Source organism: Staurois parvus, unplaced genomic scaffold (assembly GCF_062004578.1).
Source record: "Staurois parvus isolate SC_StPar_1 unplaced genomic scaffold, SC_StPar_1.0 ptg003235l, whole genome shotgun sequence".
In the NCBI taxonomy this organism is placed as follows: domain Eukaryota; kingdom Metazoa; phylum Chordata; class Amphibia; order Anura; family Ranidae; genus Staurois; species Staurois parvus.
In genome coordinates, this window is record NW_028321031.1 from 81,120 (window position 1) to 105,613 (window position 24,494).

Genomic DNA, 24,494 nt, shown 5'->3' on the forward strand with positions numbered 1-24,494 from the left:
CTGCGCTTCCTGAATGGTTCCATAGTCTTTTGGGACCTGTCTTGTGGCCCAGAAGACTACGGGGAGGGAGGACAACTTCTGTTTCCGATCGCCTAGGTGGGAGCGGGTCCCTGTCAAATTCAGGTACCCGCTCCCCAAAGGTGCCAATCCTTAATGGGGAGATTCCTAGATTCTCCTAGATTGTAAGCTCGAAAGAGCAGAGCCCTCGATCCCCTCATGTTTTGCATTGTATTGGTATTGTTCTGTCACATGTTCTGTCCCCCTCTGTAATGTACAGCGCTGAGCGAACTATTGGCGCTTTATAAATACTGTATAATAATAATAATGGGGATCGGGGGACCAGTCTTTAAAGCGGAGCTTCCCCTTTTGGGTGGAGCCCCGCTTTAAACAGGCCCTTTATCCACAGAGAGGGGAGGTGGGGTTGGATGGGGAGTTCTAGGTGTTGTCACCCTTAAATGAGCATGGCCGCAGTCCAGCAGGTCTAGAAATACCCCTTTGATTGACCTGGGTCTCCTCAGTGTTCTTCAGAAGTTATTTGAGTGGGATTTTGTCCGTTTTGCTGTGTTTGGTTGTTCACACCCATATCAAACGAATACCTTTTTAATGTTTATTGTGCTTGTTCCTGGTCTAGGGCCACGCGGCAGACGTTTTCCAGGCCTACACCCAGCTGCTCACCGAGATGGTTCTCCGTCTGCCTTACCAGATAAAGAAGATTGCGGACACGAACTCCCGAATCCCGCCACCCGTTTTTGACCATTCCTGGTTCTACTTCCTGTCTGAGGTCTGTAAAAATGGCGGGCAGTGTGTGGAGGGTGTGACGGCGGGCGGTGTGTGAGGAGGGTGTGACGGCGGGCGGTGTGTGGGGAGGGTGTGACGGCGGGCGGTGTGTGGGGAGGGTGTGACGGCGGGCGGTGTGTGGGGAGGGTGTGACGGCGGGCGGTGTGTGGGGAGGGTGTGACGGCGGGCGGTGTGTGGGGAGGGTGTGACGGCGGGCGGTGTGTGTGGAGGGTGTGACGGCGGGCGGTGTGTGAAGGGTGTGACGGCGGGCGGTGGGTGTGACGGCGGGCGGTGGGTGTGACGGCGGGCGGGGTGCGGAGGGTGTGACGGCGGGCGGGGTGCGGAGGGTATTGATGGCGGGCAGGGTGTGGGGTGTGACGGCAGGCAGTGTGTGTGTGGGGGGGGGTGTCACGGCGGGCAGTGTGTGGAGGGTATGACGGCGGGCAGTGTGGTGGGGGGTATGACATTGGGCAGTGTGTGGAGGGTAGGACATTGGGCAGTCTATCTCCCTCTGTGTAGCATATACACTGTTCTTATTGTGCATGGCTTCGCTTTCCACAGTATCTAATGATTCAGCAGACCCCGTTTGTTCGCCGCCAAGTTCGAAAGCTCCTCTTGTTTATCTGCGGCTCAAAAGAAAAATATCGCCAGCTGAGAGATCTGCACACCTTGGATTCCCATGTCCGCGGCATCAAGAAGTTATTGGAGGAGCATGGCATCTTCCTGCGAGCCGGGGTGGTGACGGCGAGCTCTGGATCTGCGCTGCAGTACGACACGCTGATCAACCTGGTAAGAGGTGCTCAGGAAACGGTTACGGAAGGTCATTTGGCGCAGACTCTGCGGTATTCATGCAATACTTTTGTTTCAGATGGAACATCTCAAAGCCTGCGCTGAAATTGCATCCCAGAGAACCATCAACTGGCAGAAGTTCTGCGTCAAAGATGACTGTAAGTCCCTCAAGCTTTAGGCTTCATCTGGGGTCGGACACGACTCAAACCTGAATGTGAAACGGGACAGCTGAGATATAGACAACTCCATTCTAAATACAGGGTTAACCTCTTCCTGTCCATAGCAGGGACCTGAACTTTCTTGGATTGGAAGGGAGATATCATTCTTTAGGGCCATCGATTCTGCATCTTGTAAAAGTAATCCAAGCAGCTGAAGAACCGCTGGATTACTTTTATAGGCGGTGGAAGGGGGTCTTCGCCACCCTCACACTGCCGACTTTATCTGACACTCCCATTCGATTGGTGAGCGTAGTAGGGACGCATCCGGCGGCATCCTTTTCCGGGGGAACGGATGCCGTCCCTACCACTGTGTGACGTCACAAAGCAGAAGCCGCAACTTCCGGGTTTCTTTCTTTACCGGCCATTGCCAGCTTAGAAAAGCCTCTGATCGAACCGATCCGGTTTTTTAGCTGCTGACTTTTATTTTTTGACCGGTGAGTGGAACTCCGCTTTATTGTGAATTACAAAACCATGAAATCACAGTAAGATCCCATTCCTCCAGGATTCCCTGTAGACACCCGTGAACTGAAGAGTGACACCGTAACTATGTGTAGATCTAGATTGTGTGAATTAATCTTTTTGGTGACTGTCTCTCCCATCAGCCGTCCTGTACTTCCTGCTCCAAGTCAGCTTCTTGGTGGATGAAGGTGTGTCCCCGGTGCTGCTGCAGCTCCTGTCCTGTGCCCTTTGTGGCAGTAAAGTCCTCTCCGCAGCTTCATCCTCTGCTTCCTCCAGCACTCCATCCTCTGGCCAGCCAGGATCACAGACCAAGTCTTCAACCAAGAAAAGTAAGAAAGAGGAAAAGGAGAAAGAGAAGGAAGGTAGGTCTCATGGAGGCTGAATATGGCTGCATTGGGGTGGGGGATTGATGACATTTGAACCAGACTCGGGAAACTTTCGTGTCTTTCAGGCGAGGGTTCGAGCAGCCAGGAGGAGCAGCTGTGCACCGCTCTCGTTAACCAGCTAAATAAATTTGCTGATAAAGAGACATTGATCCAGTTCCTCCGCTGCTTCCTCCTCGAGTCAAACGCTTCCTCTGTGCGCTGGCAGGCTCACTGCTTAGCCCTGCATATATACAGGTCAGTCAGCGTCATTCTGATCCAGTTCAGGAATACAGGTTTCTTGTTATATATTGAGTAACTCTTAGGGGAATGCATGATGGATACATGATGTCCCTGCTTTGTCCTTCACCTAGGGGAATGCATGTTGGATACATGATGTCCCTGCTTTGTCCTTCACCTAGAGGAACGCATGTTGGATACATGATGTCCCTGCTTCATCCTTCACCTAGAGGAATGCATGTTGGATACATGATGTCCCTGCTTTGTCCTTCACCTAGGGGAATGCATGTTGGATACATGATGTCCCTGCTTTGTCCTTCACCTAGAGGAACGCATGTTGGATACATGATGTCCCTGCTTTGTCCTTCACCTAGAGGAACGCATGTTGGATACATGATGTCCCTGCTTTGTCCTTCACCTAGAGGAATGCATGTTGGATACATGATGTCCCTGCTTCGTCCTTCACTTAGGGGAATGCATGTTGGATACATGATGTCCCTGCTTTGTCCTTCACCTAGAGGAACGCATGTTGGATACATGATGTCCCTGCTTTGTCCTTCACCTAGAGGAATGCATGTTGGATACATGATGTCCCTGCTTTGTCCTTCACCTAGGGGAATGCATGTTGGATACATGATGTCCCTGCTTTGTCCTTCACCTAGGGGAATGCATGTTGGATACATGATGTCCCTGCTTCGTCCTTCACTTAGGGGAATGCATGTTGGATACATGATGTCCCTGCTTTGTCCTTCACCTAGGGGAATGCATGTTGGATACATGATGTCCCTGCTTTGTCCTTCACCTAGGGGAATGCATGTTGGATACATGATGTCCCTGCTTTGTCCTTCACCTAGGGGAATGCATGTTGGATACATGATGTCCCTGCTTTGTCCTTCACCTAGGGGAATGCATGTTGGATACATGATGTCCCTGCTTTGTCCTTCACCTAGGGGAATGCATGTTGGATACATGATGTCCCTGCTTTGTCCTTCACCTAGAGGAATGCATGTTGGATACATGATGTCCCTGCTTCGTCCTTCACTTAGGGGAATGCATGTTGGATACATGATGTCCCTGCTTTGTCCTTCACCTAGAGGAACGCATGTTGGATACATGATGTCCCTGCTTTGTCCTTCACCTAGAGGAATGCATGTTGGATACATGATGTCCCTGCTTTGTCCTTCACCTAGGGGAATGCATGTTGGATACATGATGTCCCTGCTTTGTCCTTCACCTAGGGGAATGCATGTTGGATACATGATGTCCCTGCTTCGTCCTTCACTTAGGGGAATGCATGTTGGATACATGATGTCCCTGCTTTGTCCTTCACCTAGAGGAATGCATGTTGGATACATGATGTCCCTGCTTTGTCCTTCACCTAGGGGAATGCATGTTGGATACATGATGTCCCTGCTTTGTCCTTCACCTAGGGGAATGCATGTTGGATACATGATGTCCCTGCTTTGTCCTTCACCTAGGGGAATGCATGTTGGATACATGATGTCCCTGCTTTGTCCTTCACCTAGGGGAATGCATGTTGGATACATGATGTCCCTGCTTTGTCCTTCACCTAGAGGAATGCATGTTGGATACATGATGTCCCTGCTTCGTCCTTCACTTAGGGGAACGCATGTTGGATACATGATGTCCCTGCTTTGTCCTTCACCTAGAGGAACGCATGTTGGATACATGATGTCCCTGCTTCGTCCTTCACCTAGGGGAACGCATGTTGGATACATGATGTCCCTGCTTTGTCCTTCACCTAGGGGAACGCATGTTGGATACATGATGTCCCTGCATTGTCCTTCACCTAGAGGAATGCATGTTGGATACATGATGTCCCTGCTTTGTCCTTCACCTAGAGGAACGCATGTTGGATACATGATGTCCCTGCTTTGTCCTTCACCTAGGGGAATGCATGTTGGATACATGATGTCCCTGCTTTGTCCTTCACCTAGAGGAATGCATGTTGGATACATGATGTCCCTGCATTGTCCTTCACCTAGAGGAATGCATGTTGGATACATGATGTCCCTGCATTATCCTTCACCTAGGGGAATGCATGTTTGATACATGATGTCCCTGCTTTGTCCTTCACCTAGGGGAATGCATGTTGGATACATGATGTCCCTGCTTTGTCCTTCACCTAGGGGAATGCATGTTGGATACATGATGTCCCTGCTTTGTCCTTCACCTAGGGGAATGCATGTTGGATACATGATGTCCCTGCTTTGTCCTTCACCTAGGGGAATGCATGTTGGATACATGATGTCCCTGCTTTGTCCTTCACCTAGGGGAATGCATGTTGGATACATGATGTCCCTGCTTTGTCCTTCACCTAGGGGAATGCATGTTGGATACATGATGTCCCTGCTTTGTCCTTCACCTAGAGGAATGCATGTTGGATACATGATGTCCCTGCTTTGTCCTTCACCTAGGGGAATGCATGTTGGATACATGATGTCCCTGCTTTGTCCTTCACCTAGAGGAATGTATGTTGGATACATGATGTCCCTGCTTTGTCCTTCACCTAGGGGAATGCATGTTGGATACATGATGTCCCTGCTTTGTCCTTCACCTAGAGGAATGTATGTTGGATACATGATGTCCCTGCTTTGTCCTTCACCTAGAGGAACGCATGTTGGATACATGATGTCCCTGCTTTGTCCTTCACCTAGAGGAATGCATGTTGGATACATGATGTCCCTGCTTTGTCCTTCACCTAGGGGAACGCATGTTGGATACATGATGTCCCTGCTTTGTCCTTCACCTAGAGGAATGTATGTTGGATACATGATGTCCCTGCTTTGTCCTTCACCTAGGGGAATGCATGTTGGATACATGATGTCCCTGCTTTGTCCTTCACCTAGAGGAATGTATGTTGGATACATGATGTCCCTGCTTTGCCCTTCACCTAGGGGAATGCATGTTGGATACATGATGTTTCTGCTTTGTCCTTCAGCTATATAAAGTGAAGTACCTTTTACTGTGTTTGTTTTTTTCCCCTAGAAATTCCAACAAGGCCCAACAGGAGCTTCTCCTGGACCTGATGTGGTCCATTTGGCCGGAGCTTCCAGCCTACGGACGCAAAGCTGCCCAGTTTGTGGATCTCCTTGGATATTTCTCACTGAAGACACCTCAGACGGAGAAGAAGGTAACGACTTTTACTAGGAGCCGTCTGTGAGTATCTCTGTCATTCAATGTACAGACTGGAGACAATTTCTTTTTTTTCATGCAGTTTAAGGAATATTCTCAAAAGGCTGTTGAGATTCTCCGAACCCAAAACCACATCCTGACCAACCACCCCAACTCCAATATATACAAGTAAGCAAAGCTTGGCTCTCTGAAGCTGCACAGAAGGGGTTTGTGATAGTAGTTGTTGTCTTTTTGTGTGCGTTTGGCAATTCATTGGTCCCCTTTACCTTTTAGCACCCTCTCTGGCTTGGTGGAGTTTGATGGCTATTATCTGGAAAGTGACCCTTGTCTTGTTTGTAACAATCCCGAGGTTCCGTTTTGTGTAAGTATAATATGTACTGTTGCTAACCTACTCCCTTTTTTTTTTTTTGTTTTCTTTTTTTTTTTTAAACGTTTGTATTAGAAAAGACAGCCAATCAGGTGCAAGATTTTCTTTGCAGGATGCCTAATGAACCAGTAATTTGGGTATGATGAAAACAGGTCACGTGTCAGATGCAGACACGACGTATTTCAGATGGTTATAATTGTAGCACTTTGTGGGAAATTTCTATCAAACTCAACTGTCAAATGGCTAAATACACAGATAAAATACATAAATGGGGAACCAAAGGGTTTGCATTTGTCCATCCATTTCTGAGATATACACAGCTTTGCCAGGTATATGATGCCCCTTAAATCCAAAAACAAACGAAACCAGCGCTCAAATCTTCATGTAGACTAAACTGTATTCAGAATGCCAAATGGTGAAGTGCAGCCCTTCTGAGACCGGGAAATCTGGGTACTGGTGGACAGAAGCAGACAACGCACTCTCCTCGTGCATTACCATGGTACACTACGTATTTATTAAGAAAACAAACAGATGTATACTCATAAACCCAAAAGCGACTAAAAACAGAACAGGTGGTCCATGACAACAGACAATATAAAACCGCACCCTGCATTGGGATAAGCTGACGCGTTTCGGGAGACGAAAAGGGGTTTCATCTCCCGAAACGCGTCAGTTCCCAATGAAGGGTGCAGTTTTATATTGGTCTGTTGTCGTGGACCACCTGTTCTGTTTTTAGTCGCTTTTGGGTTTGTGAGTATACATCTATTTGTTAATAAATACGTGGTGTATCACGGTAATGCACGATGAGAGTGCGCCCTTGTCTGCTTTTGTCCACCATATGACACCCCCAGGGACGGACTGACAACTCATGGGGCCCTGTGTCCTTGCCCAAACTCAAAAAAGCCTATTAAAAAGGTACCAGGGGCATCTCATGGGGCCCCCTACTGACCCCGGGCCCTCGGGCAGTGCCCGAGTTTCCAAATGGTCAGTCCGCCCCTGGACACCCCTTACTGATTAGGAATATTGAAGTCCTTTTTCCACCTGTAACCTTCCTTCTGCTCTCCCATTAGTTCCTTGTCGGCACATTTTTCATTCAACACACCCGATTCGTGCACCCAACCCTCTCCCAGTCCGAGTGCTGCTGGGAACAGCAATACCAAGTCAAATTCACGTACTTCACCATGACATGTATTTTTGTTAATGCAAGCAGTGTAATGAACACTACATTAATCTGTGGCTTATATCTGCTTTAAATTTGTAGCTTTTGGCTTCAGGGATCAGTCCGACTAAATACGTATAGATACTAGGGGGCCCCTTGTGGCAGCCACACCAAGGTCCCAGTTGATGTATAGAAAGCTGATAGACACAGGAATATATCCTGTCTGCATCACTCCAGAGCGGACATGCCTGGCGTGTGCTGACCTTTTGAATGCCCGGGGAAACTAAGTAAACGTCTGTTTTTTGTTTTTCATCTGAATAGAACATCAAGCTGTCATCCATTAAAGTGGACACCCGCTACACCACCACACAGCAAGTGGTCAAACTCATCGGCAGCCACACTATCAGCAAAGTGACCGTGAAGATCGGAGACTTAAAACGCACTAAGATGGTCCGAACCATCAACTTGTATTACAACAACCGGACTGTCCAAGCTATTGTGGAGCTCAAGAACAAGTGAGACTTCTAAAAGCATGTGTTGTGTGATGAGAGGGGACTCTGCGGTGTCGTGTTAAAAGGGCAGTATGACTGTGTAAGCTCCAACAGGGGGGGCGACTGTCGCAAAGACCCTTCTTGTACAGAATGGGAGCAGAGGGTAAAGGGGTGTATAGAGTGGAGCATTCTGGTATGAGCGAGGGGGGTGGAGCAGGGGCCTCTGGTGTGTTATTGAGGGTGGAGCAGGGGCCTCTAGCATGAGGGATGGAGTGTAGGGTCTCCTGGAACGAATAGGGCGTGGGGATTGGGCCTTTGGAGCAAGTTCTGATTGGAGCCTGAGCCTCCCAGCTTGTCTTATATGATTTCAGAAAAGGATTCACTTAGTAAATGTGTCCCGTCTTCCTTCCCCCTGGCAGGCCCGCTCGCTGGCACAAAGCTAAGAAGGTTCAGCTGACTCCCGGACAGACAGAGGTGAAGATTGACCTTCCACTCCCCATTGTTGCCTCCAACTTGATGATCGAATTTGCGGATTTCTACGAGAACTACCAGGCATCCTCAGAGACTCTGCAGTGCCCACGCTGTAGTGCTTCAGTGCCAGCCAATCCCGGTGTGTGTGGAAATTGTGGCGAGAATGTGTACCAATGCCACAAGTGCAGGTCAGTGCCCAGCCTGCCGCCTTGTAACGCTTCCTACGTCTTCTGCTGCTCTTCATACAACTGTTTGTAATTTCTCTCCTTTTCTAGATCCATTAATTATGATGAAAAAGATCCGTTTTTGTGCAACGCTTGCGGCTTCTGCAAGTACGCCCGTTTTGACTTCATGTTGTACGCCCGGCCTTGCTGTGCTGTAGATCCCATTGAGAATGAAGAGGATCGGAAGAAGGTCAGTCCTTGGCTTACTTGCCCATGAATTGCAGATAGATGCTACTGTTAAAGCGGAGCTCCACCCAAGGATTGGCACCTTTTGGGGAACGGGGGAGCGGGTACCCAATTTTGACAGATACCCGCTCCCACTTCTGCTGTGATCACCAGTGAACGTTCTCTACCGCACCCTCCCATCCTTCTCGGACACGTGACAGGTCCCAGAGGACTATGGGACCGTTCACAATGCGCAGCTCCGCTGCCACCCATTTCTGAAGCCACAAGCTTCGGGTGCCCGCAATTAAAGCGGAGTTCCACTCGCCCTGTCAAAAAATAAGTCGGCAGCTTTAAAAACTGTAGCTGCTGACTTTAAAAAAAAAAAAAAAAAAAACAGCCACTTGGCTGTCCCTCGGTGCTGCGGTGTGTCCCCCGCAGCCTGTTTCACCGGCCGTCCTGTATTCCATTAGGCCGGCATCTTCAGTGTGGGCACCCGGCTGTGCAACTTGCGGCTTCACAGCCGGGTACCCACTGTGCATGCTCGAGTAGCATTGCGCTTCCTGAATGGTCCTGTAGTCTTCTGGGACCTGTTACGTGTCCCAAAACACTACAGACAGGGAGTAAGAGGACACCTGCTTCCTAGCCTAGGCGATCGGACTGGAAGTGGGAGCGGGTGCCTGTCAAATTTGGGTATCAGCCCCCCAAAGATGGCAATCCTTAATGGAGTGCAGGGGAGCAGCCCTTAAAGCGGAACATCCCCTTTTGGGTAGAGCTCCGCTTTAAGATGCTGGCACTGGGGATCCAGGACGGCCAGTGAACCTGGCTATGGTGAGGATACTGCTGGATCGTTGGACAGGTGAGTGGCTGGTTTTTATAAGTCAACAGCTACAGTCTTTGTAGCTGCTGACCTTTTATTTTTTTCTGGAGTTCCGCTTTAAGCTGTGTCCATCAGTGAACAATAGAGAAGGTCAGTCCTTGGCTCACTTGCCCATGACTTAAAGATAGATGCTACTGTGTGACCAACAGGGCAGAGGAGAAAGGAAAATAGTCTCCTTCTTATTGACCAACAGAGATCACCGTAGTAGGCAATGATGTCATGTTTGGCAGCCATTGTTTACTACTAGACTGATTTCTGATTGGTCACAGCGACCCCTTTACACCAATGCCGAGAGAGGGTTTGAAAATCTACAGCAGGAATTTTCTTATTGGCTGCTACATTTAATGCTTACTCCAGGCAGCAGTTAAATACACCAATTTAATACTTACGGGGCAGTTTTACAATATTTGTATTTTCATTGAACCAGTTCTGAGCTTTGTCCAGCTCTGCTACAATGTACAGCCAGGCAAATAATACCACTTTCTCTATTTAGTTCTAGACCAGCAATGGGCAAACTACGGCCCGCGGGCCGTATACGGCCCGGCGGACCTTTTAATCCGGCCCGTGGAGCGTGATACTGTCAGGAGACCGGTGTAGCATGAAAATCTGTCTCCTATGAGGATCTGTCCCCCTCGACGTATCTGCGCATGTGCTGGAGATCGCCGATCGGCTGCTAATGCCTGAAACTGGCACATGCGCAGATACATCGAGGGGGACAGATCCTCATAGGAGACAGATTTTCATGCTACACCGGAACGGCGCGGGAACACGGCGAGAGGAACGCGCGGAGCAAAGGTAAGTGAATTGACACAGGGGGGACTTGGGGACTTAATATGGGGGATGAATTACTATAGGGGGATGAATTACTATATGGGGGATGAATTACTATATGGGGGATGAATTACTATAGGGGGATGAATTACTATAGGGGGGATGAATTACTATGGGGGATGAATTACTATATGGGGGATGAATTACTATATGGGGGATGAATTACTATATGGGGGATGAATTACTATATGGGGGATGAATTACTATATGGGGGATGAATTACTATATGGGGGATGAATTACTATATGGGGGATGAATTACTATAGGGGGGATGAATTACTATAGGGGGGATGAATTACTATAGGGGGGATGAATTACTATATGGGGATGAATTACTATATGGGGGATGAATTACTAAATGGGGGATGAATTACTATAGGGGGGATGAATTACTATAGGGGGATGAATTACTATAGGGGGATGAATTACTATAGGGGGATGAATTACTATATGGGGGATGAATTACTATAGGGGGGATGAATTACTATAGGGGGGATGAATTACTATATGGGAGATGAATTACTATATGGGGGATGAATTACTATGCTTACTATGGGGGAATATTACTATACTTACTATGGATGACACATACACATCATTCATCTACTCTTGGTCCGGCCCCCGGGTCCAATATATGAACCCATTGCGGCCCTCAAGTCAAAAAGTTTGCCCACCCTTGTTCTAGACTGTAGAAGGGACACTGTCCTCTCCCCACCCCCACCTAGCTGATTGGACTGTGATGGAGCAGCAACAGACTGATGAGGGTCATCCTTCTGCTGTTTTTCCAATCCGTATGTTGCTGGCTATACTATAACATACAGCACACCCCAGTCATGCCCCTCCCTTTTGTCAGAAGTAAAATTTAAAAAAGAAAAAAATAAAATTGGTCGTGCGTGCGAACAGCTGCCAGTTAAGCGACCAGGAGCGGTTAGTGACCGCATGTTCACGTGAGCTATTGCGCACTCGACGTAGGATTTTATACAAGGCATGAAGCCGTGACGGTGCAGGAAAAGGTCCCATTCTGTGCTGCTGCCATATATGTTTACAGCCGTAGAAAGGGGTTAACGTGAACAATCTTTTTGCCTGTTAGGCCGTGACGAACATTAACACTTTGCTGGACAAAGCTGACCGCGTCTATCATCAGCTGATGGGCCACCGACCGCAGCTGGAGAATCTTCTGTGTAAAGTCAATGAAGCGGCTCCTGAGAAGCCCCAGGTAGGCTTTCTTCTGACTGAGCATGTGTGTGGCACTGTGCTGGCTTTCCAGAGCACTTGTCCTGATTGCGCTCTCTCTCAGGATGATTCAGCCAACGCCGGAGGGATTAGCTCCACCTCCGCCAGCGTCAATCGTTATATACTGCAGCTGGCACAGGAGTACTGTGGGGACTGCAAAAACTCCTTTGATGAGCTTTCCAAGATCATACAGGTAATACGGGAGCGGGCGAGCGCTGAGATTCCATGAACTGAGAAGTCCTAATTTAGCCAAAAACAAGCTATTCTGCCCCAATCTGATGCCTGTGTTTTGCTTCTCAGAAAGTCTTTGCCTCTCGGAAGGAGCTTTTGGAATATGATTTGCAGCAGAGAGAAGCCGCTACCAGGTCCTCTCGCACCTCCGTGCAGCCCACGTTCACCGCCAGCCAATACAGAGCCTTGTCTGTTCTCAGCTGCGGTCACACCTCCTCCACCAAGTGTTATGGCTGTGCGTCCGCTGTGACAGAGCACTGCATCACTCTGCTCCGCGCCTTGGCCACCAACAGCACCATACGCCACATCCTGGTGTCACAGGGCCTCATTCGGGAACTGTTCGATTACAATCTCCGCCGCGGCCCGGCAGCCATGCGAGATGAGGTGCGCCAAGTCATGTGCCTCCTTACCAGGTAGGATCGTGTACCCCCAGGTCTCAGATATGATGATGTCATGAGGATTTAAGCCAGTGGTCTCCAAACTGTGGCTCGAGGGCCAGATGCTGCCCTTTCCTAGCCTTTATCTGGCCCTAGGGGCATTATTTCTCCCAGTGACACCAGCAGTATTGCATAATTCCTGCCAGTGACACCAATGATGGAGCACAATTCTTTTAACTAGTATCAATGCAGGGGCACTATTCCTCCCATTGATGGGCACTGTTCCTCCCACTGACACCAGCAGTATGGCATAATTCCTGCCAGTGACACCAATGATTGGGGCACTATTTCTCCCACTGACACCAGCAGTATGGCAGAATTCCTGCCAGTGACACCAATGATGGGGCACTATTCCTCCCACTGACACCAGCAGTATGGCATAATTCCTGCAAGTGACACCAATGATGGAGCACTATTCCTCCCACTGACATCAATGAAGGGGCACTATTCCTCCCACTGACACCAATGATGGGGCACTATTCCTCCCACTGACACCAATGATGGGGCACTATTCCTCCCACTGACATCAATGATGGGGCACTATTCCTCCCACTGACACCAATGCTGGGGCACTATTCCTCCCACTGACACCAATGCTGGGGCACTATTCCTCCCACTGACACCAATGCTGGGGCACTATTCCTCCCACTGACACCAATGCTGGGGCACTATTCCTCCCACTGACACCAATGCTGGGGCACTATTCCTCCCACTGACACCAATGCTGGGGCACTATTCCTCCCACTGACACCAATGCTGGGGCACTATTCCTCCCACTGACACCAATGATGGGGCACTATTCCTCCCACTGACACCAATGATGGGCACTATTCCTCCCACTGACACCAATGATGGGGCACTATTCCTCCCGCTGACACCAATGATGGGGCACTATTCCCCCCACTGACACCAATGATGGGGCACTATTCCTCCCACTGACACCAATGATGGGGCACTATTCCTCCCGCTGACACCAATGATGGGGCACTATTCCCCCCACTGACACCAATGATGGGACACTATTCCTCCCACTGACACCGATGATGGGCACTATTCTTCCCACTGACACCGATGATGGGGACTATTCCTCCCACTGACACCAATGATGGGGCACTATTCCTCCCACTGACACCGATGATGGGGCACTATTCCTCCCACTGATACCAATGATGGGGCACTATTCCTCCCACTGATACCAGTGAAGGGGCACTATTCCTCCCACTGACACCAATGATGGAGCACTATTCCTCCCACTGATACCAATGATGGGGCACTATTCCTCCCACTGATACCAATGCTGGGGCACTATTCCTCCCACTGACACCAATGATGGGGCACTATTCCTGCCACTAATGCCAATGATGGGGCACTATTCCTCCCCCTGATACCAATGATGGGGCACTATTCCTCCCACTGACACCAATGATGGGGTACTATTCCTCCCACTGACACCAATGCTGGGGCACTATTCCTCCCACTGACACCAATGCTGGGGCACTATTCCTCCCACTGATACCAATGGTGGGGTACTATACCTCCCACTGATGCCAATAACGGGGAACTACTCCTCCGCTTACTGACCACCAGCCCTGAGGCATGGTTTATTCTGACTGGGCCCAGGACGTTTTCTATCCTCACTGGTCACAATCTAGCCCCTCTAAAGTAAACTGGCCCTTTGAACAGTTTGGAGACCCCTGATTTTAAGCCATTGCCTTACTCTTGTACTTCACTTTAAAGGGACAATCCGGAAGCCACTCAGCAAATGAACGATTTGATCATCGGGAAAGTGTCGACGGCACTCAAAGGACACTGGGCCAATCCAGACTTGGTAAGAATTGACGTTTCCTATCTGGAATTTCATGGTCCGTGTGTTAGTGTTGGTGCTGCACTCTACTGTTACCCAACTGAGGAGTGCTGGCAGACGAATACTTATAAAGAACTGAATTGATTCGGATACTTTGTATACACGTGACTTTGTTTTCATTCATCCGAATTCTTGTGTTCCAGGCCAGCAGTCTGCAGTATGAGATGCTGCTGCTCACAGACTCCATCTCCAAGGAAGACGGCTGCTGGGAGCTGCGCCTCCGCTGTGGTGAGTTGTACCCCCCGGCACAATGATAAAGGGGGACCCTCTGTGCCGGGAAATATTTATGTAACTTTGGGAGTATTGCTCATCTAGTACATGAAACAAACCCCCTGTTAATGGCACCACATTGAATGCAGTGCTGCTATTTAGTTGATTGAATCGGTGAATCCTGGGGTGAATCCTGGGGTGAATCCTGGGGTGAATCCTGGGGTGAATCCTGTGCTTTTCCAATACAAGGCATAGCAATGCGTTTATTTGCCTATTCATAATAAATATCTGTTATACAAAGGTATCTGAGCCTCGTCTTCCTCCATTGCAGCTCTCAGTCTCTTCCTGATGGCCGTGAACATTAAGACTCCAGTTGTGGTGGAGAATATCACTTTAATGTGTCTCCGAATCCTGCAAAAGCTCATTAAACCACCAACACCGACGAGCAAGAAGAATAAGGTAAGATCCCGTATCCAAGATGTCTGCCTGTATCCCTTCTATACAGACCATTGTGCATCCATCCCTTACAGAGACCATGTGACCTACTCGGGGCAAAGTGATCGTGCATCCTGATAGCTCACACCCTCCCCTCACATTGCCGCTCGCCCATCTGTGCTCCCCGATAGCTCACACCCTCCCCTCACATTGCCGCTCGCCCATCTGTGCTCCCCGATAGCTCACCCCCTCCCCTCACATTGCCTGCTCGCCCATCTGTGCTCCCCGATAGCTCACCCCCTCCCCTCACATTGCCGCTCATCTGTGCTCCCCGATAGCTCACACCCTCCCCTTACATTGTCGCTCATCTGTGCTCCCCGATAGCTCACACCCTCCCCTTACATTGTCGCTCATCTGTGCTCCCCGATAGCTCACCCCCTCCCCTCACATTGCCCGCTCGCCCATCTGTGCTCCCTGATAGCTCACACCCTCCCCTCACATTGCCCACTTGCCCATCTGTGCTCCCCGATAGCTCACACCCTCCCTTTACTTCGCCAGCTCACCTATCTGTGCTCCCCGATAGCTCACGCCCTCCTCACATTGCCCGCTCACCCATCTGTGCTCCCCGATAGCTCACGCCCTCCTCACATTGCCCGCTCGCCCATCTGTGCTCCCCGATAGCTCACACCCTCCCTTCACATTGCCCGCTCACCCATCTGTGCTCCCCGATAGCTCACACCCTCCCTTCACATTGCCCGCTCACCCATCTGTGCTCCCTGATGGCTCACCCCCTCCCCTCACATTGCCCGCTCACGCCCTCCCCTCACATTGCCCGCTCACCCATCTGTGCTCCCTGATGGCTCACCCCCTCCCCTCACATTGCCCGCTCACGCCCTCCCCTCACATTGCCCGCTCACGCCCTCCCCTCACATTGCCCGCTCACGCCCTCCCCTCACATTGCCCGCTCACGCCCTCCCCTCACATTGCCCGCTCACGCCCTCCCCTCACATTGCCCGCTCACGCCCTCCCCTCACATTGCCCGCTCACGCCCTCCCCTCACATTGCCCGCTCACGCCCTCCCCTCACATTGCCCGCTCACCCCCTCCCCTCACATTGCCCGCTCACGCCCTCCCCTCACATTGCCCGCTCACGCCCTCCCCTCACATTGCCGCTCACCCATCTGTGCTCCCTCACCACCTCTGTGCTGTATTAGAATAACAGAACTTGGCTTCCGGGTGTGGGGGAGCGTGTGGCACCTCCTCTTCCCCCAAACTTCAGCCACCCTTCCTTTCCAAGTGACCATGCTCAGGCTGATTGCTGGACCCAACTTTTACATAGAGGAATGCAGTCTTCGTCCACCAGGATCAGCTCTACCACGTCTGCTCTGTCAGGGTGGAGCTTACAGTGAGGGTGCATGGATGGTAAGTATACTTAGCTGGCGGGTGGGCTTTCAGGTGACGTGTTCCTTTAAGTACGTACAACCCTTCTACCTATATCCCTTATATACAGGCTGTTCACTGAATGTCATTTGTTTTATCTCTACCCATCCTTGGAATTTTGATTGGTCTCACCAAAGACCGGCTGGATGCAGTTTATTACTTTGTAACCCCACCAGAAAATAAACTCAGAATTTGACTGGATTCTCAGGGTAATTCAACAGTTTTCCTATCCAGTATAAAGGAGGATACAAGAAAAATCCCCAAACAACTTGCTAGACCTCCTCCTCAATAAATCACGCACCCCTCAGCTGTTTTCTGTAGCTTAGCATTCGAATCTCCTCTATTCATTTTAAAAGTATTACCTTTGTTCAGTTCATCACATTTGTACAGATGTCACGTCTTCTATTCTCCATTTTATTGTTTTTGGTTTTTTTTACCCCCAACTTCCCATTTCCCCCCCCTTTTTACTTTGATTCTGTTTCCCATTGCAGGATGTTCCGATTGAATCTCTGACCACAGTGAAGCCGTACAGCAATGAGATCCATGCTCAGGCACAGCTCTGGCTCAAGAGAGATCCCAAAGCATCGTATGAGGCCTGGAAGAAGTGTCTACCCGCCAGAGGTATCGCTACCTGTCTTTCTTTTTGTGGCTCTTCCCCCCACCCCCCTCCCAATTGTTGCCAGGTCCGCACAAAAGATCATTCTATAGCAGCCAAGGGTCTCTTTTACAATCGTCTGAACGGACTTGGTTCCTGTATGATAATGTGTGTTGGGCAATACTGATCAGGTCCTGTCGCATGTTTGTGGATAAATACCCAATTACTGATGTTTTCATGTAAGGTATAACATGGTAAAGGAGGAGTATGGCCAAAGCTTGGTTGACCGTACTTCTCCTCTGGGTCACAGGAGTGCACTTAGTTCTGCAGATTCAGCCAAGCCTTCTGTCGGGCTGACATCACAGAGCCGCCCCAAGCCCTGCAGGGGTCCTGACATCACAGAGCCGCCCCAAGCCCCGCAGGGGTCCTGACATCACAGAGCCGCCCCAAGCCCCGCAGGGGTCCTGACGTCACAGAGCCGCCCCAAGCCCCGCAGGGGTCCTGACGTCACAGAGCCGCCCCAAGCCCCGCAGGGGTCCTGACGTCACAGAGCCGCCCCAAGCCCCGCAGGGGTCCTGACGTCACAGAGCCGCCCCAAGCCCCGCAGGGGTCCTGACGTCACAGAGCCGCCCCAAGCCCCGCAGGGGTCCTGACGTCACAGAGCCGCCCCAAGCCCCGCAGGGGTCCTGACGTCACAGAGCCGCCCCAAGCCCCGCAGGGGTCCTGACGTCACAGAGCCGCCCCAAGCCCCGCAGGGGTCCTGACGTCACAGAGCCGCCCCAAGCCCCGCAGGGGTCCTGACGTCACAGAGCCGCCCCAAGCCCCGCAGGGGTCCTGACGTCACAGAGCCGCCCCAAGCCCCGCAGGGGTCCTGACGTCACAGAGCCGCCCCAAGCCCCGCAGGGGTCCTGACGTCACAGAGCCGCCCCAAGCCCCGCAGGGGTCCTGACGTCACAGAGCCGCCCCAAGCCCCGCAGGGGTCCTGACGTCACAGAGCCGCCCCAAGCCCCGCAGGGGTCCTGACGTCACAGAGCCGCCCCAAGCCCCGCAGGGGTCCTGACGTCACAGAGCCGCCCCAAGCCCCGCAGGGGTCCTGACGTCACAGAGCCGCCCCAAGCCCTGCAGGGGTCCTGACGTCACAGAGCCGCCCCAAGCCCTGCAGGGGTCCTGACGTCACAGAGCCGCCCCAAGCCCTGCAGGGGTCCTGACGTCACAGAGCCGCCCCAAGCCCTGCAGGGGTCCTGACAATTAATGACTTCATGGGGGTCTCACTGAACAGTGGTACTTATGTTGATTCCTTGTTCAGTGAGGAGGCGAAGGGCTGAGAGGTGACACTACTGGATCAGGTTTATGAATGGCCATCTGTCAATGTGCAGTGTTGAAGATGTGCGCAAATCAAAAGACTGGCTGCACAGAATTACAAATCCCTTGAAAGGTAATTTAAATTTTTATGTAAAAGTTCCTGTATTAAGAAATTAAAAGTCAGCTGCTACAAAAATTGTAGATGCTGACTTAAAAAAAATGAACTTCATCTCAGATCTCCGCGGTAATGTACCCCGAAGTGGGGGAGGCCGGTACCTGTAAAAAATGGGTACCCACTCCCCCCCCAAAAAAGAGTGGGGGAGGATGAGGAGGAAGAGTGGAGCGTCCCCTTTTTGGGTGACATTTTAGCTGTAATGGTTCCATTCTGGCTGCAATTTTTTTTTTTTTTTTTTTCTCTTTGAAAGGGATTGACAACAGTGGAAAAACCCTGAGCAAAGCAGAACTGAGGCAGCTCTACCTGCAGGAGAAATATTCATGGAAGTGGAAGCAATTCCTGAGCAGGAAGGGGAAGAGGCCGACTCCTCTGGATCTTAAACTTGGACATAACAACTGGCTGAGACAGGTGAGCACCGTGCGTTCCGCGAGTATCTGTCGCCATTGCCGCTATCTGCGTGTGATGACATTTGTGTTCTGCGCAGATCTCTGCAGCCATGTGTACAGATTCAGGTGGTTGTTCTGTCTATGCAGGTGCTGTTCACCCCGGCTACCCAAGCAGCACGACAGGCCGCCTGCACCATTGTCGAGGCCTTGGCTACCTTCCCGAGCCGCCGTCAGCAAGTTCTGGATCTTCTTACCAGGTCAGTGTGGCCCTGATTTGTGAGCAATAGCATTCAGAACAACTGTACATAGTTTATAGGATGAAATAAAAAGATGTCGATTCCAGAATCTAGCAAGTCTGGCTGTGTTGGTCCAAATTGCAGTAGACGCCCTCTTCTCCCCCGTCCTCCCCGCCCTCTTCTCCCCCGTCCTCCCCGCCCTCTTTAACCCCCGCCCTCTTTAACCCCCGCCCTCTTTAACCCCCGCCCTCTTTAACCCCCGCCCTCTTTAACCCCCGCCCTCTTTAACCCCCGCCCTCTTTAACCCCCGCCCTCTTTAACCCCCGCCCTCTTTAACCCCCGCCCTCCCCGCCCTCTTTTTAACCCCCGCCCTCCCCGCCCTCTTTAACCCCCGCCCTCCCCGCCCTCTTTAACCCCCGCCCTCCCCGCCCTCTTTAACCCCCGCCCTCCCCGCCCTCTTTAACCCCCGCCCTCCCCGCCCTCTTTAACCCCCGCCCTCCCCGCCCTCTTTAACCCCCGCCCTCCCCGCCCTCTTTAACCCCCGCCCTCCCCGCCCTCTTCGAACCCTCGTCCTCCCCGGCCCCCTTCACCCAGCAGTCCTCTCATTCGATAGATTATTCTCATAGGTTCCCCCTGATGGGTAAAGACAACAGGTCAAAGCAACAAGGCATCACTCGCACGGGTCACAGTACGCTCGCACGGGTCACAGTACGCTCGCACGGGTCACAGTACGCTCGCACGGGTCACAGTACGCTCGCACGGGGCACAGTACGCTCGCACGGGTCACAGTACGCTCGCACGGGTCACAGTACGCTCGCACGGGTCACAGTACGCTCGCACGGGTCACAGTACGCTCGCACGGGTCACAGTACGCTCGCACGGGTCACAGTACGCTCGCACGGGTCACAGTACGCTCGCACTGGTCACAGTACGCTCGCACGGGTCACAGTACGCTCGCACGGGTCACAGTACGCTCGCACGGGTCACAGTACGCTCGCACGGGTCACAGTACGCTCGCACGGGTCACAGTACGCTCGCACGGGTCACAGTACGCTCGCACGGGTCACAGTACGCTCGCACGGGTCACAGTACGCTCGCACTGGTCACAGTACGCTCGCACTGGTCACAGTACGCTCGCACTGGTCACAATACAATCCGTTGCAATGAGAATAAGCAGCAAATTCAGGATAATGACTTGTACCTCATTAGTTGGGCACCACACCTTCTTGTACACCTCGGCTACAGGGAGATCCAGACTGATAATCTTGTTATTCACCAGCAACTGCAATAAACAGAAGCAAAATTCCTTCTGAACTCACAAAGGCCATCAGATTATTTTTCTAGAACGGTTGTCCGCAACCAGTAGATTGTGATCTACCGGGAAATCTTGGTCAGGTGACTGGTAAATGGCGGTCTGGGCTTGCTGCACACCATCCCAGAGCATCAAAGAGAGTGAATGCGTAGGAACTACTTATGAAGCTGTAGTAGGGAGCGAGAGCCGCGTAGGTTGATGTCTCCTCTGTAGTGCCGTCTCCTATGCCCTGTCATGTTTGGTGGGTTTAGCACCAGGCAAGCATGACCCATTCAAGTGAATGAGGCCGGGCTGCGTTTTCGGAAGTGCAGGGACTTTTTCCCTGTGTGTCATGGGGCACGGGAGTCCATTCGGAACTAATGGCACCCGCCCATGGGTCCGCATTCCTCTGTGCGGGTGGTGCGGCTGCATGGATTTTCGTGCAGATCCGTAGCGGCACCACCCGCACATATGTGAACCTAACCTTGAAGCTGGAGAAGCGAGGGCCCCTTTTTTTAGGCGTCTGGGCTGCCTGCTGTGACTGGGTAAATTCCTCTTTTCTAGTTCAGTTTGCCGAGCAAATAAACAGGTTGCTATGGTGTCATTCATTTTTACTCCCTAGTAGCTCCTGATATTTGTAATTTCGGTCCATTGTATGTATAGACGAGCTTAGGTGTGTTTTTTTTTTCTTTTGTGTAGCTATTTGGATGAGCTGAGTGTGGCTGGTGAATGTGCAGCTGAATATCTGGCCTTGTATCAGAAGCTCATCAAGCCGGCTCATTGGAAGGTGTACCTCGCTGCACGGGGCGTCCTGCCTTACGTCGGAAATCTCATCACCAAGGTAATGGCAGCTCAGCAGTGGGACGCTCTGTTTTACCTGCAAAGGGTTCTTTGGTTCATCCAGTCCTGAGAGTTACACAGGCCTGTCTAGTTCTGTCACACTTCAGTAATACAGGTCTTGTGCTGCCTCCAGCCTGTGATTGGGCAGTGAAAGGAGCAGCAGCAGACTGATGAGCTCATCTTTTTGTCACTCTTTCTCCTCCAATCATTGGGTCCTTTGTTAGCACATGAGCACTCTGTAGCACACCTGATCAGCTGCTTGTGCTGCTCCTCTTCTCTCTATGAGCTCTGCTGTACAGGGACTGCAAGAGGCTAATACAAGTCACATTTGGGTACTCTCACTGCTTGATTTTTTTTTTTAAATGTGTTAACCACTTCCCGTCTGGCCCATGTAGATAAACGCCCGAAGCGGGTTGACGTTTCTAAACATCACCCTCTTTCACTGCCTGGTAGTGCCTGTGCGGGACCTCTGTGTGAGGTCCCGATTCACGTGATCACTGATTGGCCAATCAGTGATCTCATGAACAGTAGTAAACAAGATGTCACTTCCTGACATCATGCTTACTACTTGTGAAATCTGTGAATGATCACCGAGGTCACATGGTACAGGGCCATTCACAACAGCCTTGTATCATGTGACGAGCTGTGACCAATCACAGCTCACACAGTATTTCTCAATGGCTGCAGGAATGCAGCCAGAGAGAAGGAAAAATTATTGCTTTTACAGCCTTGATGGGTGTTAAAGCAATTGGTGTAAAAAAAATAATAAAATCTTCATCACCCCCCACAAGTACAGTGTCACCATGGTGACAGTTTGTTAAAAAAAAAAGAAAAAAAATTTAGAAAAATTATATTTTTTGGTTTATAAACTCATTTTGGTTTAGGCTGTTTTTTTTTTTTTTTTTTTTTTTTTTTTACTAAAAAGATAGCTGAATACATTTTGGCCAGGATTTATGAAGAAAGTTCATTTGCAAAATTTTATAAGAAAAACTTTGTTTCAAAATTTTTGGACTTTCATTTATATAGCAAAAAAAGAAAATCCCAGCGGTGAAGAAATACCACCAAAATAAAGTTTTTATCTGTCTCAAAAAAAATGCTAAAAAATTCATATGGGTACAATGTTGCACAACCGTGCAATTGTCATTCAAAGTGTGACAGCGCTGAAAGCTGAAAATTGGCCTGGACAGGAAGGGGGGGGGGAAAGTGTCCGGACTGGAAGGGGGGGGGAAAGTGTCCGGACTGGAAGGGGGGGGAAAGTGTCCGGACTGGAAGGGGGGGGGAAAGTGTCCGGACTGGAAGGGGGGGGAAAGTGTCCGGACTGGAAGGGGGGGGGAAAGTGTCCGGACTGGAAGGGGGGGGAAAGTGTCCGGACTGGAAGGGGGGGGAAAGTGTCCGGACTGGAAGGGGGGGGGAAAGTGTCCGGACTGGAAGGGGGGGGGAAAGTGTCCGGACTGGAAGAGGGGGGGAAAGTGTCCGGACTGGAAGGGGGGGGGAAAGTGTCCGGACTGGAAGGGGGGGGAAAGTGTCCGGACTGGAAGGGGGGGGGAAGTGTCCGGACTGGAAGGGGGGGGAAAGTGGTCCGGACTGGAAGGGGGGGGGAAAGTGTCCGGACTGGAAGGGGGGGGGAAAGTGTCCGGACTGGAAGGGGGGGAAAGTGTCCGGACTGGAAGGGGGGGTGAAAGTGTCCGGACTGGAAGGGGGGGGGGGGAGAAAGTGTCCGGACTGGAAGGGGGGGGGGGGGGAGAAAGTGTCCGGACTGAAGGGGGGGGGGGGGAGAAAGTGTCCGGACTGGAAGGGGGGGGGGGAGAAAGTGTCCGGACTGGAAGGGGGGGGGGGAGAAAGTGTCCGGACTGGAAGGGGGGGGGGGAGAAAGTGTCCGGACTGGAAGGGGGGGGGGGGGGGGGGGAAGTGTCCGGACTGGAAGGGGGGGGGGGGGGGGGGGGGAAGTGTCCGGACTGGAAGGGGGGGGGGGGGGGGGAAAGTGTCCGGACTGGAGGGGGTTAAGGAGTGCAGAGCCACTTTAAATCCTGTCTCGTATCTTCCTGCTGTTCATTTTAAATATATTGTATGTATACTGTGGCTGACATGGCGGATGGGACAAGTGTATATTGCTTGGTCCTGTAAATAAATCAATGCCCCCCCCCCCCCCAAGTACAGGTCCGGATTTCAGGTATGGATCCGTATTACCAGTGTTCTCTGCTTACAGGAAATCGCTCGATTGTTGGCGCTGGAGGAGGCAACGCTCAGTACAGACCTGCAGCAGGGCTACGCCTTGAAAAGCCTCACAGGTAGGACAGCACAGGCTTCCTCTAGAGTGCCGCTTTAATATCTACTGATCTCCCATCTTCTCCTTCGTAACACTTCACCGCTGACCTTTTACATTTCAAGGGCCTCCTTCACCCCTATACCTTTTACTTGAGGTGTCCCATTGGGAGCCCCATGAAGGATGCCCTCCTTGCGCAGTCACTTTCTGTTCCCTTCACAAATCCTCCCTTCCGTTTTCAGGCCTTTTATCCTCGTTTGTGGAAGTTGAGTCCATTAAGCGTCATTTCAAGAGTCGCCTGGTGGGAACGGTGCTGAACGGCTACCTGTGTCTGAGGAAACTGGTGGTGCAGAGGACCAAACTGATCGATGAGACGCAGGACATGCTGCTGGAGATGCTGGAAGACATGACAACAGGTGACCACTAATCGTGTCCCGGGGGGGTTCTCTGCACCGTGGCAGCCTTTGTAGGTGATTGCTGTGCGGTTGATCATCTGGTGTTTGACGGAGGCTTTGTCCCTCATGTTCTCTGCAGGCACCGAGTCGGAAACCAAAGCTTTCATGGCTGTTTGTATTGAGACTGCCAAACGATACAGCCTGGACGATTACAGGACTCCCGTTTTATATTTGAAAGACTGTGCAGCATCATATACCCGGTGAGTGTCGGGGGGGATCCTGGTGCTGTACATCTCTGTATTGCAATGGGCTGGGGCATCAACCCCACTAGGAAGGAGCCATTGGGGCTCCATCATACTGCAATGGTTAACCACTTGCCCCAGTACATTTACTGCGTGCGGGGGAGGGGGGGGCAGTAGCTCCAGGCTAAGCAACATGCAGGTACGCACGCAAGTTACTTCCTGGTTTTCGGACGCACTGCGCGCAGCCCCTGCTGTTCTGTGATTGACCACAGCACGAGTCTGTCAGCAAGTTACAGCCAATGATTTGGGCTTTATACCTGCTGATTGGCTGTGG

The 24,494-nt window shown here is 51.3% G+C and overlaps 1 protein-coding gene across 1 annotated transcript in view; it reads left to right on the top strand.

Annotated features, from left to right (window-relative positions):
* Positions 1–24,178, top strand: part of UBR4 (ubiquitin protein ligase E3 component n-recognin 4) — a gene marked incomplete at its 3' end in the record, with an annotated part of 105,291 nt that extends 81,113 nt beyond the window's left edge. The window contains exons 63-86 of the mRNA XM_089667389.1: positions 632–781; positions 1,339–1,566; positions 1,646–1,724; positions 2,387–2,605; positions 2,695–2,863; positions 5,855–5,999; positions 6,084–6,169; positions 6,275–6,362; positions 7,849–8,042; positions 8,438–8,677; positions 8,765–8,903; positions 11,677–11,802; positions 11,884–12,012; positions 12,120–12,463; positions 14,225–14,315; positions 14,495–14,579; positions 14,893–15,020; positions 16,927–17,056; positions 18,758–18,915; positions 19,041–19,150; positions 21,120–21,261; positions 23,467–23,548; positions 23,766–23,939; positions 24,058–24,178. Coding sequence (XP_089523515.1) covers positions 632–781; positions 1,339–1,566; positions 1,646–1,724; positions 2,387–2,605; positions 2,695–2,863; positions 5,855–5,999; positions 6,084–6,169; positions 6,275–6,362; positions 7,849–8,042; positions 8,438–8,677; positions 8,765–8,903; positions 11,677–11,802; positions 11,884–12,012; positions 12,120–12,463; positions 14,225–14,315; positions 14,495–14,579; positions 14,893–15,020; positions 16,927–17,056; positions 18,758–18,915; positions 19,041–19,150; positions 21,120–21,261; positions 23,467–23,548; positions 23,766–23,939; positions 24,058–24,178 — 3,557 coding nt within the window. The remainder of the gene's footprint in view (positions 1–631; positions 782–1,338; positions 1,567–1,645; positions 1,725–2,386; positions 2,606–2,694; positions 2,864–5,854; positions 6,000–6,083; positions 6,170–6,274; positions 6,363–7,848; positions 8,043–8,437; positions 8,678–8,764; positions 8,904–11,676; positions 11,803–11,883; positions 12,013–12,119; positions 12,464–14,224; positions 14,316–14,494; positions 14,580–14,892; positions 15,021–16,926; positions 17,057–18,757; positions 18,916–19,040; positions 19,151–21,119; positions 21,262–23,466; positions 23,549–23,765; positions 23,940–24,057) is intronic.
* Between the last annotated feature and the right edge of the window lie 316 nt (positions 24,179–24,494).